Genomic DNA, 18,878 nt, shown 5'->3' on the forward strand with positions numbered 1-18,878 from the left:
TCAATTGACTAAGTTTTGAATTACAAGAAAGAACCTTTGTTCATTGCATGATATATACTTTTTTTATTTAGTAATCATCACCCATTACCTGACCTTTAATTAAAAAATGTTTAACCATTTGGCTCGTTTAGAAATGTATTGCCTTACTTTTTCTCATCGAAAAGGCTTTCACAAATTATAAACATATGTTATATTGCAGGAGCAATGTATGTTTTTTTGGACTTTTAAAAACTAGAGAAAATTATCGAAAGACTTAACTGAAACTGTTATCTCAAAGCTGTTGGCGCTTTATAAACAGGAGAGATCAGTAACTCCGACATAGCTCGAAAAATTGCTCGTGTGAAGTCGCAATAGGCGGGGCACATCGTTCGTGCAATCGGTGTCCGTTAGGCCCGAAGGTTCTTGAGTGACTATCATGACCCAGTAGACGCAATGTGAGTTGGCCCCCAACCAGGTGGACCGGTGACTTAGTTAAAATCTTTGTAATTTGCTGGAGCGCAAGACCAGTCATCTTGGCTATCTTTGAGGGTGGCCTGTGCCTTGCAATAGGAATCTATCGGTTGAGAAGAAAAAGAGGAGAAAATACATAACTCGTATTCTTTTAAAAAAGTTAAGTATATAGGTATAACTTTAAATGAATATAAGTAAGCTTGGAAGTTTAAACTTGGGTCGCTAACCTTTTTCTCGCAAGCTCTGTATTTACACTCGTTTTATCTTAGTTTAAAATACACTTGTAGAACTATGATTTAATATTTATTAAGCAACTACGTAGTGGTTAAAGTTATTTAAAAAATAAGTTGAAAGTACCTTTAAATCTATTACTTATTATTACCAGGGATGGTATCGCAAGGGTCGAGAAATCTTTATAACTATCGACTTGTTTAAAGCACCTCTAGTTTGAATGAGTTCTCTAGGCTCTAGATCACACACATACCTTTGTCACTTTTTTTTAACACCATTTCAATAATTATATATTTACAGCTTTGTGGCGGCATTAACTGACGCCTTTTTCGCGAGAAGTGCATGTTTCATTAACTATAACGGTCTGGGAGAAAAGTCAGATAGCTTCTGACATTAGTATAGAATTTTTATCTAGTAAGAAATTACTTTACTTATACTTAGGACAGACCCTTGGGTTATTGTGGGTAAATTAATTATAAAAAAGATTTTATACTACTACAGTGATATTCTAAATAAAAATAAAATTCAGTCATTAATAATATTTTTAAAGAAACTTATTATCATATTTTCATTAAGAGAAAACCATCTTCCCATATTTTGCCAAAAATAGGTAACATACTTTTTTGTTTCAGATTGTAATATTCTTAAAAATCTGTCACATGAAACGTATAACCTCTAACTTGTCATAGCTTCGATCTTTAAGTAAATTTAACAATACGAAAGAATTATACATTGATAAATATTTACTTGTACGATTTTATTAATATTATTATTGTTTAAAATGGAAGAAAGAAGAAAGAGCAAAGTATCAATGCAGGTTCTAAAGAGCCAATCGAACGTTCGTTCGACTGCAGATTTTGGACCAAAATCAATTAGTAGATTAAGAATGAGAAAAAGTTCATTTGGGTTCACCGGTGTGCCGGGAATTAAGCCAGTAGATAGGACTTCGCAGGTACTAGATTGTATTTTAACAAACGTGATTTAGAGTGGTAATTAAAATTATTTTTGAATCGGTCATATTTCCCATTCAAGGAAAAAATGTGCCCAATTTGAGAGAAAGCTTTTAGAAAGACAATGGATGCAGATCGTCTTCAGCAGATACTATTGGAAGTTCAGAGGAGGAGGGAGCCTTATATCCAGTAGTGCTAGAATGATGATGATAAATATAATATTACAAAACTTAAAATACAGCCTAAGATTTTGCCAAATGTTCCCTAATTCGAGGTTAAGGTCTACTATAAACAAATGGAATTGTTAATTATAACTAACTTTTAAAAAACGAAAATTACTGTGGTCAGCGACATTCCTAAGCTATATGATCACTTCATATTTTAATCATCAACATTTCATCCAAAGGACTTCTTTTACTATTATTAAATTGTTATTTTCTGGTATTTATTTAATTGAGAAAAGAAACTCTTCGCTTTAATAGATCGCTTTGGAGTTTAGACGACCCCCGCTGTTGTACTTAAACACATATCAGCTGGAACCACGGACGAGATTTCATATCGAAAAAGTGACTCTAGCAATGGAAGCAATATTAGATGAAGCTTTCACTGGTCACAAGTACAATGAACAGGTATTTCATAGTTCTTATATTAAATTTGTACCGTATAGTAAGATCAAGAATCTCGAATGTCAAAGGTAATGTCTATCGAAAGTATATTGGTGCGAAAATAAGGTTTTTGATCTTTTTACGAACACTACGATTCTTAACATTTTTTTAATAATACTAATAATTAATATTTACGTGACAACAATTACTACTATGTACAGTATGTAGTATTCGATTTGGCGCATCGAGTAGAAGGGTAAGACTATGTGTTTGGTTTTGTAGAGTACTGTACTGTTTTTATAGCACAGTTCTTTGAAAGCTTGTTTAATATATGGTGTACTTAATACTGATCTTTATAAAAGATTAAAATTTCCGGCGATATACTTCGAACGTGCCAAATGACATGCTGGTTAATAACTTATTTATTTATAAATATAATTATTAAATAACAAAGCACTTAGGAACTATAATCACAGCGAGGGACTCGGGTTGCGATTTGATGTTGTTAGCCTTGTGTTTCATCGAACTCAGGGATTGCGGATATCCTATATATAAGTCATCTACTCAGACAAATGTTCCAGGTGGACAAACGAACTTTTTAAGGTAATTCGAAGGTGTTGAATGTAAGCCGCTTCCTACCAGTTTTATTGGAAATCTACTCGTATAGAGGAACTCTATGTTCAACGGTGGAAATTCTATGGTTGAAATACCTAAATACATTAAATAAATTTACTTTTTTGCTTTGTCCATTTCACTTTATGTTAATTTTGCCAAACCTTTAACGTTTTTTAAACTTTTCTGAATATTTATTAATTAATATCGTGTATCAAATTTACTAATAAATCTGGGTGACATATAATCAATACAATCGATACATTTGTCTTTATGTGTATTTTCAGGAATCTCCCGCAATGGCGTTGCGTGTGGCTGGCGAGATTATGCGCAAAATTAAAGATTTTGAGTTTAATCGATACAGGGTGATATGTATTGTAACGATAGCACAAAAGAGGTCCCAGTGCTATAATAACGCTATCGGTTTTCTCTGGGATCATGAACGGGATGCTTACATCGACATGATGAGAGAAAACAACACTGCTTTTATCCAGGCTACGGCTTTCGGCGTTTATTATGACTAACAAAATACACGGTTTAATTATAATTTATTTGTTGCTTATTGTAATTTTACTATGGATTTGGCGAATTTTAGAGTGTTAAATAGTTTAAAAGTGTGTTTGTGAATAGAATTATAAATATTATAAATTATTTGTTGTTTTGACACACGAAGACGATGAGGTGAATTTAATGTTTTTTTTTAATAGAAATAACTATCAAAAATAAACCGATAAAATTGTTAATGAAACGTTTGTTAGCAAAAATTAGTGCTCCTGTAAACTTGCTCGCTTGCTTGCTCGCTTGATAAGAACTTTCACATGTTTACATTCATTATTGAGCAGTGGTAGTCTAGTGGTAGAGGGCTGTGACCTGCAGCCGTAGGTTGCGGGTTCAATTCCTGGGATACTATATTATATAGTTCACACTTTATGCATTAATTATAATTTGCTTTTGGGATTGTCACTGCCAATAACAATTTCCAGAGGATAAGCAGCAACGTTCTCTGCGTACCATGATACCACACGGCGATTGACAACCCGCCTGCCAAGCGTGGCGGTGCCAAGTGTGACTATAGACACTCAATGTCTATGGGCTGAAGCTACACTCACTATCAATAAATTATATGTTATAACAATTTTTTATATAATTAGTGTTTCTTCAGTTTATTTCTTAGTACCGTTTTGGATTTTAAGTCACGTTTCGCAGGAAATCTATTTTGTTAAATGTTACTGGAGTCAAAAACGAAAACATTCGTGCACAAACGTTTCGTGCTATTTTACATAAGAGTTTCTGGCGAAAGATATCATATATTATTTTATGGGTGCATGTTTAATATTTAATTGAAGATTCTTATAGCTTTTGCCTTCTTTTACCGACTGATGTTCTGAACTGAGTACTGTAATTTGCTTGCTTATAATATTTATGTACTTGGCGGCAGATACAGGCCGATATAAACAGTGTGTTCTAAAAGAGAATAACTTTTTACTATACTTCGGTTCATTTAACTCTATTATAAAATCATGTAGACTTGTATATTTTTTATTATCGGTTCACCAAAGCCCCCTTCATACCAAACACAGTCCTCCGGATACTCAAGCATCTAAAAATAAAATATTAAGTACATTTTGTATGAAAACCAATATCGAACCGCCGCCTGTAAAATAGAGGCTTGTGCTGTAATCCCGTTCGATACATTTGCATAGAGTACATCCCGCTGAAACAAAAGCGTAGACGAAGCAGACTGAATAATAAAAGCATTGCACGAAATTTTATTGAAATCAATGAAGAGCAATAGATTTATTTTTTATGTATAATTAATAAACTGATATTGAATTAAACATGAAACACCTTTGTCTTCGTAGAATTTAATTTTCAAGTCAACAATTTGTTAAGAATAATATATTTGCAGAAAGGACTTATTGGTTCTTTAAAAAAGTTTTATCAAAACTACAAATCATAGAGATTTGCTTTTAGTTAATTTGAACAATAAATATAGAACAGCTTTAGTAAATTATAATTGTTTAATTAAATAACGCAGCGTAGAATACGAGGTCTTCGGAGGACAGTTAACAGGTTGCTTCAAAACGGTCCTATTGGAAGTCTGTGGGTAAGCTTATATCCCAGCAGTGGACATTTTACAACTGTTATAATAATAATGGTGATATAAAAACAAATTGTAGACTTGTGGACACTATCCTTGTAGGGGAAATTGGCCTGGCCAAAATTATAAACGTACTTAATAGACTATCACCGCTAGACTAGGCATGGTTATATCAAATCTTGACCGCTGTTATCATTAACCACGTCCCTTTGAAATAAACGATGAAACATTTCATAAATCCACATGTTTTCATGTCATTACGGCACACTAAAACCTAAATACAGTTCACCCTTCATTTTGGCAGCAGATATCAACGTCGTAGTCGTGTCTGCCAACGGTCTCAAGTAAAATAAACCCACTAATAATATAATAAAATATAAATGGAAAATGCCCCATATATAGCTTTTAATATACTACCACATTCCTCAAACTTTATTTTGGAATGTATTAGCAACAACAAATGTTCTATAATCAAAAAGAGAGATATTTAAAAGAAAACCAAAGTTCAAGGTGGCCGCGTTAGCCACAAGGTATGTACTTACAAGCGACCAAACCAAACGACGTTCAAATTTTAGATCTGAGATAGGTACTTTAAATGATGACCTATTTCTAGCTACTGGGTGCAGCTCCCGGGCCGAGCAGGCGCTCTATTGACCCACATGTACGCAACGCAAGCTCTGACGTCAGAGCGAGATGACGTCAGAGTGCCGGCAGTCACGAAAAGAGCGTTTGTTGGCCGACCTTTGTTTATCATGCAATTTCCATAATGGCGTGTAATCGAATGTTAGAATCACTGCACATTATTTGCAGGCATGTTTATGTTTTTATCATATTTATAATATTGTTGGTCGCGTGGGTATGTAAAAAATGTGGTGAAATCTTGAAAATGGTATATATTTATCGACATAACATTACTGAGACACTTTCAGCATGGCGCTTTATCGTTAAAATTTACTTTCTGGTTACTTCGAGATTCCATCAACCTCTCTTAACATTTTTTTTTGAAACACCATTAACAGATAACTTTTTATTTAACGCTTCTACATGAAGACTTCATAATAATAACAATAACATAGCTTCTTTATTTCACACCAAACAATTGGCCGTAGTTAATATATTTAAACACAATTAAATTATACACAATTAAATTCGAATTAAATCTAATTGCACTGGCTGGTCTCGACTGGATGAAAAAGATCCAGGACAGAGAAGCTTGGCACAGGTTGGAGGAGGCTTCGACCCAAATAGGATTCATACGAGTAAATAAGGACCAAAATAAATAAATGTTGGCTTCATAACTTCGTGGAATGTTGAATAGATTTTGTATCAGATAACTATTTGAAATATATGTGCACTTTAATAGGTAAATTATTATTACGTATTTTATATGGTCACTATTTTAACTAATGTACTTTATTGAATTAGCCACCACTTTAATAAAACGAAAAGAAAGAAATTATCAATACAAATGCTGTTAAGTTCTGTAAGCTTTCATATTTGGAACAACTTTTTTCTTCTTCATTACATACTCTACTGCCTGAATTAGGCTAGAGAATGTAATTATATACTGTGTTAAGTAAATTAGTTTTCAAGAATAGTTCTGAAAACGTATGCGAGCTGAATGTTTAAATTTCATTGAAAGACGGTTTCTTTGTTAGACTCCGGAATCCATGTAAGTGATTGGCTGTAATGTAATTTGTCTTTTCCTTTTTTCTCTTAGCAATCTTCTTAATAGCAGTAATAAATAAAATGGAACAACCTAAATACGGTAATTTACGTTTCGAGGAAAGAATGAAACAAAATAATAAGATTTTTAATATTTATCAGGCATGTAGCATTTCTAGAAAAGTTTTTAAATAGATTATGAAAATGTCCTTCAGTTTTTCCTGTTTTTCTTAGAGCTATTAGTCCAATTTATTAATTAGTATTTTTATCTACTTTAAGCCCGAACATCCACAAATACGTTTTAACGGAAAAATATGTACACTTCCAAATAAATGTGTCCAAAATTTCTTTACTTTACTTTTCACCTAGGATGCAAGATATTTTTAGACGATGTCTAAATCATCTGTAATTAGGCGTAAGATGTAATTATTGAAAACTATTTATAGTTACTAGTAGACATATTTGTGAACACCTGATTGTTATAAAGTTAAAAAAATATATAAGTTGCTTGTTGGTGGCACAAAAACGAGTTGTCTTGTTGATCTTTGAAGATATTTTTACGCTGTTTGTCGAATATAATAAACATACACTGAAAATATGTTGTATTGGGTGGGTATTGTAATCTCCAATATAGAGTTAGTAAAGTCAGCAAAACTGACATCTTTGTTTAAGCCCATAGACGCCCACTGCTGGGCATAGGCTTCGCTTGGCAGCGCGTTATTATAGTACGCAGAAGACACAGCTGCCTATGCTCTGGATTTTTTTTGTGACCAAAAGCAATACCATATAATTATGACATAAAGTGTACATTATATACAACGATCCCGGCAATCGAACCCGCGACCTACGATCGCAAGTTTCAGTTCGCTTACTTTCATATGCTTCATTTGATCCATGGGATTAATACAGTAATTTTTGTTTTAACAATTTGAAAGAACATAGTATATGTAAGACGCATATCCTTATATAAGATATACATATAAGTATCTTTTTATTTGGCACCTATTTCTGTATTAACAAATTATGTGTACGCATCATTATGTTATAGTACACTTTAACAGTTACGCAAACAAATCTACTAACGAACAGTGACGAACAACGTGTTTCAAGGTTAAGCTCGCATGCTCAAACAATTTACGGTGTATTTCATATGCAGGGTGATTAGTTATATTTGTAAAAGCTTTAAAAGCATGAATATATAGCTTATTTAGAGACAATTAATGTATAGTACATCCTACAGAAATAATACATAAAATATTGATAATATTAAAAAAGGTTTCATAATTCGTGTTGCTTTATGTTAAAATTAATTATTATTAACCATATTTTCTTGCAGACTGAGTGCGGCTCATAGTACTTAACCTGCGGAATTCCTATTAAAAAATAAATTAATGTAACTTATTTTCGAGTGATACCCTTATGTAGGGTGATTAGAAATTGATGTAAAATATTTAAGGTTTTAGACTACAAATGTGCTTTACAAGTACCTATTAAAAGTTACCTACATCTAATTACTCTGTATAACAGAAGATAAATTTTATTCCTTAACTGATATCTCACTCGTATGGTTCATTTTTATTACAAAAAATCTAAAGAAATGAAGTTAAATTTTATGTCCCGTAACGTAATTATATTCGCAGTTAGAGTTGCTTAAATCACAAACAACGGTTTACAACTTTACCTCGGTTACAAAATAAAATGTAATTTCTCTTAATACATTTGCAGTCTTGAAATGATAATGCAACTATCTTTTTCTTCTAGAACACAATGGAAGTTAAAATTAAAACTGAGGATTCAAGTGTCCTCACGAAAGAAACGTTTTATTTAATGACTATCACAAGCGTTTCTCGATTCATCTCGCATTCAAGCACTTCATTACTAAAATGTTCAAGTTAAATTGTTTCCAGCGTACCGACATTGACTGGCGTCTCACTTTTATATACAATATTTTATCTATATATACATACAGACTGATTGAAAACAGGTGTAAAAGCTTCGAAGATGTATAGCTCATTTTCAGCATTCTGCTTTCAAGCTTTTATTTTTAATTTAATATTTCAACTGGCCAGTAATTTCAGGCAGAGCAAAGTTTGAAGTGACAGATAATAAATAATAATTTATTTTAATATGTAAATAAATGCGTATTTTCAAACTACGGTTTATACCTACAAGCATTAAGCTAATAAGCCAAGTTTTTACTTGGCTAGAATATTTTATTGGCATGTAGTAGCTAGTACGGGCCAAGCGGAAAGCTAATTATTATCATATAATTTTTCCTATTGTCTAGTAACATTGTGGTGAACCTTTGCGGTCCAGTAAATAAATAATATAGTTTTTCAGCGTAAAAAAAGTAAATCAGTGGTAGCCAGCTGTGAGGACTGAGATTTGCGATCGTAGATAGCGGGTTCGATTCCCGAGATACAGTCTTTTATAATTCACACTTTGTGGATACATTATATGAGATTGTCACTATGAACAAACAAGTTTTCAGAGAATAAGAAAAGAGAAAAGACTGCCAATCCACCTGCCAAGTGTGGCGATTATGGTATTTCCCCTCGTAGATAGGGAGAGGCAGATGTAGTAGTGAGTATCTACGGGCTGAAAATAGATATATTATTATTAATTAAATAATTTTATATAACGTCCAACTTGCTTAACAATGCTTAGTGTTATTAAGTTCGCCGTTGCACAAGTTTTAGGAGTTAATATGTGAATAAAGTAACATAATATAGGCGAAATAATGTTTGGCATATCACAATAAATTGTCCTCTTAGTTTTAATAAAAAAAGTGTTAAAAAACAGACGTTTAAGCAATCTCTAATAAGACATATTCGGAAAGACCATAATATGCTATCGGTCAAATCTAGAATCTATTGTGCACCAGTCGCCGCGGCCAATCTATGAGAAACGATCTATATTTTGTAGCAGCGATGCACTCAACCATTTGTATTTTCATGCTTTATCCTCGCTAACACAGTTCAACGTCCTCTCGATGCTCGAATGTTTTACTGAACCCAGTTTAATAGACACTCAATATAATTGTACTTCAGTGAAATCCAATTTTGAGATAACTTAAACTCGTAAAGATAGCACGAATACAAAATTATACCGATGCTCTTATCGTTGATGAACATCAAGCACGTTAAACGAACTTTATAAACAGTGTCCGATAAATCGACGTCAAGCTCAACCTCAGCAAAATAGACTATAAAATTAATAATTTTGAGATCATGCATTACACTGTAAAAAGCATTTACATAGTAACATGAAAGTTAGAAAAAATAAAGTAAATGTTTTTTACCATAATTATAAAAAAATCATAGAAAAAAAGTCATAGGGACGCTCCCCCCATGTAGATCTGTCGTTGAATTATGGGCAACGTGTATATAACACTAATGTTTAGTCAAATGTTACTATTTAAATTAAAAAAAAAAACGATGTTATGAAATCAGTATAAAAATATAAAAGTATTTGTACAGTGTTTTATTTCTTTGAAGAAATTGACACGATTGTTCTAAAATTCAATAGTAATTTCTGTGTAGGACAGTTTTGACTACAATGAAAATCTTGATATTTGGAACGTATTTTTAGTTCACGTCCGCTCATAGTATCCTTGTAACAATTTATTTAAATAAAATCCATGCAAAAATTGAAAAAAAAATTATTAGTGAAAAATATCATTGATATCGTTATAATTTCAATATTATGTAAACGTATGCTAAGAATTTCTTAGCGGTACGTAACAAAATGAATAATGTGATAATACAAGAGCTCAATGCACTCTGCGGTCACCGAACCACAAGCGAACTTTACCTTGCATAACCGCAAGAGCGCGGTACCACCGGGCTTTGAACCATAATGCTCATTTTGTTAAAAACGTTACCTTTCTAGTACTGAAACAAGCTTACGTTTGTGTAAAAGTTATATTGAAAATGTATTTCATTTTATAATTTGTCTTTAAAACATTCAACTGCAGCAACGTATTATGTTTTGTTCTCTTGTTATATTTCGATTTAGTATTATTAACTTCCACCTATTAAGTGGACAGGCGACCTAGTTATGGTCATCGGAAGAAGCTGGGTGCAGGCTACATCCATCCAGTCCCCCGGAAGCCTATGTCCAATGGACGTCCTTAAGTTTAAATGAAAAGTGTCATGAATACTTTAATATTATATATCTCTTAGATTTCTTTTCCCGAGGAAAACCGACTTTGTTACAATAGTTTACATATGAACAGAGAAAATCTGCAAATTTATTTTAAATTTAAAAATTTCTTAAACTATCGAATGTAATAATGATATTATCTATTCTTCGTTTTTGTTTATTTAAAAACCTTTTACCACGTACTGGCAGCGTGGCAACTCACAAAGACAGACAACCTAATCAAGATCATCCAAAGACACACAACCAATCCCATTGGAAATCTCTGGGGGAGGCTTTTCTCCAACATGGCACTTCCTATGGCTGAAATGATAAAACTTATTGATGTTTTTTTTAATGAATCAAAATTTATTGAAAAAAAGAACTTCAAATATTTTTTTACCTAAATTCTTCAAAGCTAATATATACGACAGATTTTTTTATCTTTTAGACATTACTAATCTTACCATTGTTCCAAGTGGTATCATTCTGTAAAGGGTGAACATTCTGTTGATGGGCTTACATAACGTCAATGGTATTATAAATTACGATACTTGTACAACCTCGTGTAGTCAATGTACTTGTACATTTGCATTTTATGTCAGTTCAAGGGTCAACGAACGGTGCAATTGCAACCGTTTCGCTGAAGACTCGTGCCACCCGATGCAACTCTTGTATTGCATTTTATTGTTTACTACACTCAAGTCTTTTATTGTCTGTAACATGCAGTAGTGAAAGTCATATTTTACCGCGACGCTAGGGTTCTTTATTATTTTGAGTAATCGATTATTGGTATATTCCATTTTTCTATCCAGATGGATATACAACCTTGTTTAGGTTGTCGGGAAACGCTGGATGCAGAAGGCTTCCATCCGTTTCCATAGGAAACCTATAAAAGAGAATTATATTCAAAAATGTGCGTCTGACGGCTATGATGATTGTGATAATCGACATTGCATAATTTACCAAAAATTAGAAACTAATAGAGCTACTTTTTACTGCCTTTTTCTATTTTCAATTTTAAAACTACGAGGGATGCCAGCGCTAATATTTAAAGTCACACTAACACACACCAAATCATCTTTTATCACTTTCATTATATTCTAAATAAAGTAGCTGAGTACTCAACTTTATTATCACTAAAAAAAGCCTTCATATTCTAAAAAGATTTTTTACATTTTTTTTAAATGTTATTACATGATAATTCTTGGCTGTTTGATACCCATATACATATGACATTACATTACATTTACTATCAAAGAGTTATTAATTTTAAGTATCTTAAAGAAAGATGTATCAAGCTTATCTTCATTAGGAGTAAATATATTAGTTATTATCTAATAATAAGATAATTTTGAATATGGTTTGAGATAGAGTTAATTTTTAGTTCTCATTAATTATTGTTAATACTGTACTGAAATATTGATAGGCAATTATAAATTATAAAAGATTGAAAGATCGAATTAAGAATCCGTAGGCAAATGAAAGCGCACCGTAGACTACCAGCGCAGCGCTTGCCGATTCGTGGTCTCTATTACAGTATCTTAAAACCCCAGCGACCAGCGACTTTATGGTCTGCCCACTGTCACTTTAATTTCCGAATCCGCTGGTTTAAGTAGGTTACTCTTTTTCTCTCTCTACCGCATTCCTCATTTATGATCTCGTAGAGAAGTCTCGAACGTAACTTTCCTCTCTATGGCCCACCTTGATACGAAGTGTGATATAAATAAATAAAACATTGCTTTCGGTTGGTTAATAAAGTGTATGTACAACTTTACACATTATGTATTGTAATTTACAAATAATTTCATTTTGAATTAAGTAAATCGAATGTCAAAATTAGAAATAAAACCATAACATAAACGATGTTATTAAAATTATAGAATAATTTTTGTGCAATTAAAAATGTTCTAAAAAGAATTCTATTATGGAATTTGACTCAATTAGTAAAGTGTTTTATGTGTACGTCCGCGAATTATATTTATATTTAGGCCTTATTGAAAAAAAATTAAAATTAATTTCAAAAGACAAGAAGTCTCCGGAGCGACTGGTTTTTATTAAATATATTTATTTATTATTTAACAAACCTCTTTTAAATATATTTGTCTTTATTAATAAGTCTCTCCAAGAGAGAATAATAATAGCCCTAGATAAATTGTTTGAAAGCCTTTGTAATGATCTATTCGAAAATAATTGATTTGATTTAAATTCTATATAATATCAGTGTTAAATAGCAGTGTCGCTTCGTACTTAGACATTTTGCTTTCAATGTAAATTTATCACGAACAAAGTGCGAGAACTTGCCATAACAAAAGGCATCCGACGTTGTCCACTTATCACGAGAACGTCTCCCACGCGTTCCTCGCCCCAGTTTTTAAAGAGCCGTTTATAATAAATTAGCGGGCGGAGAGCGAGTCTTCAAGACTGCGCTTTTCAACTGAAATTTTATTTTTAGAATAAAATATGAAGATAGTCGCAACCAGTACAAAACATATCTACATCACATTTCATTATTCATCACAATTTCAACTTTCGAACGTTCATTACTAGACGCATGCCTCCGCTATTGATTTCTCATAACACCGGTTAAAAGAAGCCTGTACACTGCGTTTTCCCAATACCTTACTTGGACACATGTCCACCTTGTGAGTGCACATTCTATAACAAAAACTTAATACCTTCGTGGCCATCTGTTTTGCACGCTATGTGGTCTACCCATTGTCACTTCACCTTGCCATTACTCTGGGCTACTTCGGTTACTAAATCTTAAAATAGTCATCCACCTCGTAAGTGAACGTCCTCTGCTGTACTATACCATAACTATGAGCTTCTAAAGTTACGTTAAGCAGACTTGTTTTCCCCCTTTCAAGGCATTTACCTATTCACTTTACGGAGCGTCCGACTTAATGACCTAGCTTGGTAGACTCTCAATTCTAAGTAGTAAATATTATAGCGTCACTAGCGCTATGCCTCATGAGAAAGCTACCAACGGTAACAGTCTAATAGAAAAAAACAATAAATCTTTTCCATCAAAACCAAAAAGTTATGTCGAAATGCCTTACTACATAACCTTTATTGAGTAATATGTTTTAAAATGTTTTATTCCGTACAAAAGTTAAAGAAAATACTGGATTAATAAAGGAGATAATATATATAGATCTATAACCATTTACTAGTGTATTTATCTATCAGGAGTATGCCCTGCTTTTTTCTTTGTTGACTTTCTAGTAAGAAACAAAAATATAAAAGTAAGAATTTCTAAAAAGCTTTTAAGTGAACTCTAAAATATCAAATGTTTAAATGAATTCCATTTACAAATTTATTCATTATCAGTCTGAGAAACGAAAGTTATGTAAATAAAAAGTGTTTATTTTAATGAACAAAGGTATAATTAAATATTCGAAACTTCGAGCACAGATAAAACATAATAGCGTTTGAAACGTGCTTTGGAATATCTTCAGTAGTAATATGCACTTTTAAAATTTTTACGTTCACCGATCACATATTGGTTTTTGATGATAAGATTAATAATATACCTGCAAAGCAGTTTTTTGAATATATTATATTAACGAAATACTTTGCATGTTTAAACAGTAAAGTGCAACGTCCTTTGTGATGGAATTAAAACTGAAGTTATAAAAATATCTGTATTATTTCAAATGTAGACTAATTAAATTTTCATACAAATCTAAAAAAAATGCTTATATTGATATCGAAGAAAAAATACATACATAAATTTTTGGTAGTCAATAAAATCGAAGTCGAAACTTTTCGTACTTTGATACTAAAGATTCTCAGTTGCATTAAATGTTCTGATAATATGTTTCTTTATGTGTATGTGTATACGTACGATCTACTTTTATATTAGCCTTGCGGTAGAGGACTGAGACTTGCGATCGCAGATCAAGGGTACAATTCCCGGCATACAATTCTATAATTCACTTTGTGTATTACTTTTATATGATTGCCACTGCACACAAACAAGTTTCCAAAGAATTCAAAAGGAGCAGGAGTCTTCTCTGTGTATAGTATATCCCCCATAGATATCCTTAGGTGAGACCAATTACTTGCAGTGAGCGTCTACGCTGCGTCTACGTTGTCGTGTCGTCGTAGTGCGGGTTAAAACGACGACGACAATATAAATATTACTCTTTTTTTTAAAAGTAGTGTAGTCCCTTGAAATTACGCGCTATCATATCTCTCGTGTAACAACGAATTCACACTAAAACGTAAAGATTTCCCCGCGCTATATTTATAAACTGTCAAATCTATAGATATTAGTTAATAATCAATTTCGAGTACGTGTATACAGGGTTTGTTTGAAGTTAATTCGTTTTATAGTAACCCATGTAAAGATTTTTTTAATTAAAAATGTAAAAAGTTTGACTTAATAAATCGCTTATGTTTCGTTCGTAATATAGTTTCTTCCTTAATATTCGATTTAAACCTTCCTTCCTTCTGTTTAACGAGTTAAATGTAAGTCGTTGATACATTACGCGTTATACATACTGTATAAAACTATGAAAGAATCTATGTACACTTCAAATTTACTTATCATTTCCTTCTTCCGTAATTGGTACTTCTATAAACTTTCTATACTTCTTTTTAGAGGTATTTTCATGTTCAAAAAAATTGTCAAAAGACGTTCATGTGCTAAAGGATACTACGCTACAAATGACTCCATAGACGATAGGGCACTTTGGAAATGACTTTGTGTTACAGGATATTTCAATTTTTTTTTAAATATATATGTTACTTCTTAGGTCTGTGGCCTTTCGTACGAAATGTTGGAGACAACTTGACGATAACAAGAGATCTGTCGTATGTTGAATAAAGAATTTTTTAAATTGATTTTGTTAATGTCTTTTTAAATACTAAATTACATGCATATTATATATGGCCTTACTTACCTTTAGTTTTTCTAACGCGAGAGAAAATAAATGGAAAAAATAACTTACAAAGAAATGTTACATTCAATTTCCCCATTGTCATTTTCTCATTTCCTCTGTAATTATACCGTTATAATGGATTTCTTAAAATCTGAATAGTAAATGGAATTCTCGGTGATTTGTTACACTAAAGCAGACACCGTTCTCTTACAAAAAATAAATTATTTCTTTCTGTGTATTTGAGTTCAGGTTATTCATTTTTAATTTCATCGTAAGTAATCTTTGTATAACAATAAATTTTGCCCTCCCGTGCCCGTGTTAATAAAATTTGTTTTATATTTTGAGGAAAATTATGCGTAATAAATTGTTTTTGTTATAAATAAGATAATAAATCAATTAAAAAACAGACAAGTACTTTTTAGTGCGATCAACTATTATGATTATAAATATAAATAATGATTATATTACATCTAAATTTTATTACTCGTTACTGAATAAAAAAAATATTGTACTAATAATGTGCAGAGGTACGAGATATTTATTATTAATTATATAAATAAAAATAAATTTCATCGCACAGAAATTAATATGGGAAATCCCAGTATAACGATGGCTTAAACAAATAGATCCTTGTTAATAGAACAGGCATAAAATGTACGACGAAAAAAATATAAATAATTCGATTAATAACATCTGTATGTATATTAATAAGAAAACAAACATGCTTTATCAGAGGAAGCTCACCTGCAGTTCGCGAGCTACGAACGTCTCTTTGAACGTCTCTTTGAAATTTGTAGCTCTCGTTAAATGTTTCAGAGTTCCGTTTTAATTTTTCTGCCTTAATATTTTTAAAAATTATTATCGTTTCATACATCGTTAACATTACCTTGTTGAAGTCGTCGGAAACGTTAAATGCAAGCTACTTCCAACTGGTCTTATTGGAATTCTATGAAGGTGATTTAATACCCAGCTTTTGACGTTCTACGGCAGAAACGACGACGAATTACAAAATGTGACTTAAATTACTGACAGCTAATATAAAAGGCTATATGTTTTTAATAAATGTAAATTATTAAAAAAACAATTAATATCTCTTTTGCATATTTAGTTGCAGTTTGACGAAAAATTTTAATTTTGAAACTTATGCTCGAAATATGAAAAAGATTTGCCACCGCTGGATTATAATTTATTTTAATAATTTCTTGCAAAACGTTTCAATTAGTTGTTATTGACGCTCACGGGCAATGATTAAGATACATTTCATTTTCCTTTTTGTTCAATTTGGTCAAAAAACATTTTTTTTATATTCATAATCGATGTCTACGAAAGGAAAAACCTCTATCGAACGAGAAACTTTGTTAAGTCAATATAATATTAACACAAAAAATGTACGTTTTTATCGCTTGCATATTCGAAGGCACGTTCTCAAATATTGGTACGATCATGAATGTCGATGCAGCTTATTAGCAAGTTGACAACACCAAGATATAATTAAAAGTCAACACAAAAGTTACATATTAAGTTTCCTTTTTAATACCTATTTACATCGGTTGCTTCGATACACATATTTGGATTGCTTTGAATCATTCTATACTTGTATATAATATATCTGCAAAAAGATACTTTCATTAGAAATAATAACACATAAATATCAGTTATTACTTTATTTTACATCCAATAAACGTAACATAAAAATCTTAAAATAACATTACAAAAATGCGATTGGCTGTATTATCAAATTCTGCTATTTTGTACACAAATTCTTTGGAATGATTGAAAAATATTTATTAAATAGAAGGGTCTGGATTGATACGAAAAATAAGCCATATTACAATGACGAAATCGAAATTTCGAAACATTCTAATGTTTATAAAATGCTTTAGTTCAGGTCTGGGCTCCGGATGAAGTTTTCGGACTGTGTTATTAAAGGTGAGTTAAAAAGATTTGGGCCAGTGTACCAATCCTAGCAGGAGCATACCCCTTTATCGGATTTTCACGCACTAACACTCCTATAATGTCCCTCTATCCTAGCTGTATGACATGACACCAAAAAGGCTTTGACACATCCCATAGTTTCGGCAGTCACAGCCACCCACGCAAGGGGGACGGAATAATCTCTTCTTTTTTATTAAGTAAACGTCCACCGAAATCTTGCACTTTACTTTTCTGCCTCTTCATTTAACGCGGATAATGAATTTCTCTGAGTCCATCATTCTGAGGGCAAGGAGAATACCAATTCTCCATTTTATCTTTGTAACTCCTTCTCCACTCTGTAAGCAGAGGCTGATGCACCCACTTCTGCTTCGTAGTTCATTTGGCAAAATAAGCCCACTTCAGACCTGCCGCTTCTGCCCAGTCATATAGATTCCTCCTTTATCAAGATGAGGGCCAGTTTGGGGGTATACTAAAAAGCGGTTGGAGCTTACTATTTTCATGTATACTACCTTAAATCCGTTAAAGATTAAAACACCTACGGGCATCATGATTAAAAATTACAATAGTTGAGACTAAATTGAACACTGTATTAATACCGCTATTTATAAAGAAAATTTATCAACCAATTATTTTCGATTCACTATTTCTTTTTTAAATTTCACTGACATAACTACGTTAATGAAAGCTTATTAAATACTTCATTGCCTAATAATCAGTAGTTTACATATCTTCTCTTTTTTTTGTAAACAACTATAAAACAAATATTATTATTAATTTTATACGTGCAAAAGTTGTTTAACAGCTTCTAACAAAAAATATTTTAAAAGACATGCATTTTAATACACCATAACGTTTTGTGTCAATTCTGTATATATCATTAGAAAATATAAATAAAGTAAAAGTCATAACATATTTAGACGCACATATGAACATGGATAAAATTCCAGCTGTTGAAATTGTATGCAATTTCGAAACTCCGAATACCGTATGTCATACGTTTCTAGTTGAATCAGCTATTTTTTTATTTGCATAGAGAACTGGGGCACGTTACTGGAATCCCTCTGTGCTGCAGCTTGTTGTATTGTGAAATTGTAAAATGTGTTTTCGTGTTCAAATACGAACAAATAAGTTTCGAATTTCAAGGGATGTTTCGAATGGATAAAACGTGATCTTATCCGAGTAAATTGAGTTTAATGATCAAAACGGACGTAATGTTTTAATATTTATTGATTACAATGCAAAAATATGTTTACAATCAACGTAATTCAATTCTAATAACCTAAAAATGAAATGAAAACGA

At 31.9% G+C, this 18,878-nt stretch overlaps 1 protein-coding gene across 1 annotated transcript; it reads left to right on the forward strand.

The window, feature by feature from the left end:
* The first annotated feature begins 1,462 nt into the window (after positions 1–1,462).
* LOC137930362 (dynein light chain Tctex-type protein 2B-like) lies at positions 1,463–3,372 on the forward strand. Its single transcript, XM_068773603.1, has 3 exons — positions 1,463–1,633; positions 2,114–2,260; positions 3,136–3,372. The coding sequence occupies exons 1-3, from the start codon at positions 1,463–1,465 to the stop codon at positions 3,370–3,372; spliced, it is 555 nt and encodes a 184-aa protein (XP_068629704.1).
* The last annotated feature ends 15,506 nt before the right edge of the window (positions 3,373–18,878 follow it).

The sequence above is a fragment of the Battus philenor genome, unplaced genomic scaffold (genome assembly GCF_028537555.1).
Source record: "Battus philenor isolate CCGP_79_NKW_IND1 unplaced genomic scaffold, ilBatPhil1.0.hap1 SCAF_6, whole genome shotgun sequence".
Taxonomy (NCBI): Eukaryota; Metazoa; Arthropoda; class Insecta; order Lepidoptera; family Papilionidae; genus Battus; species Battus philenor.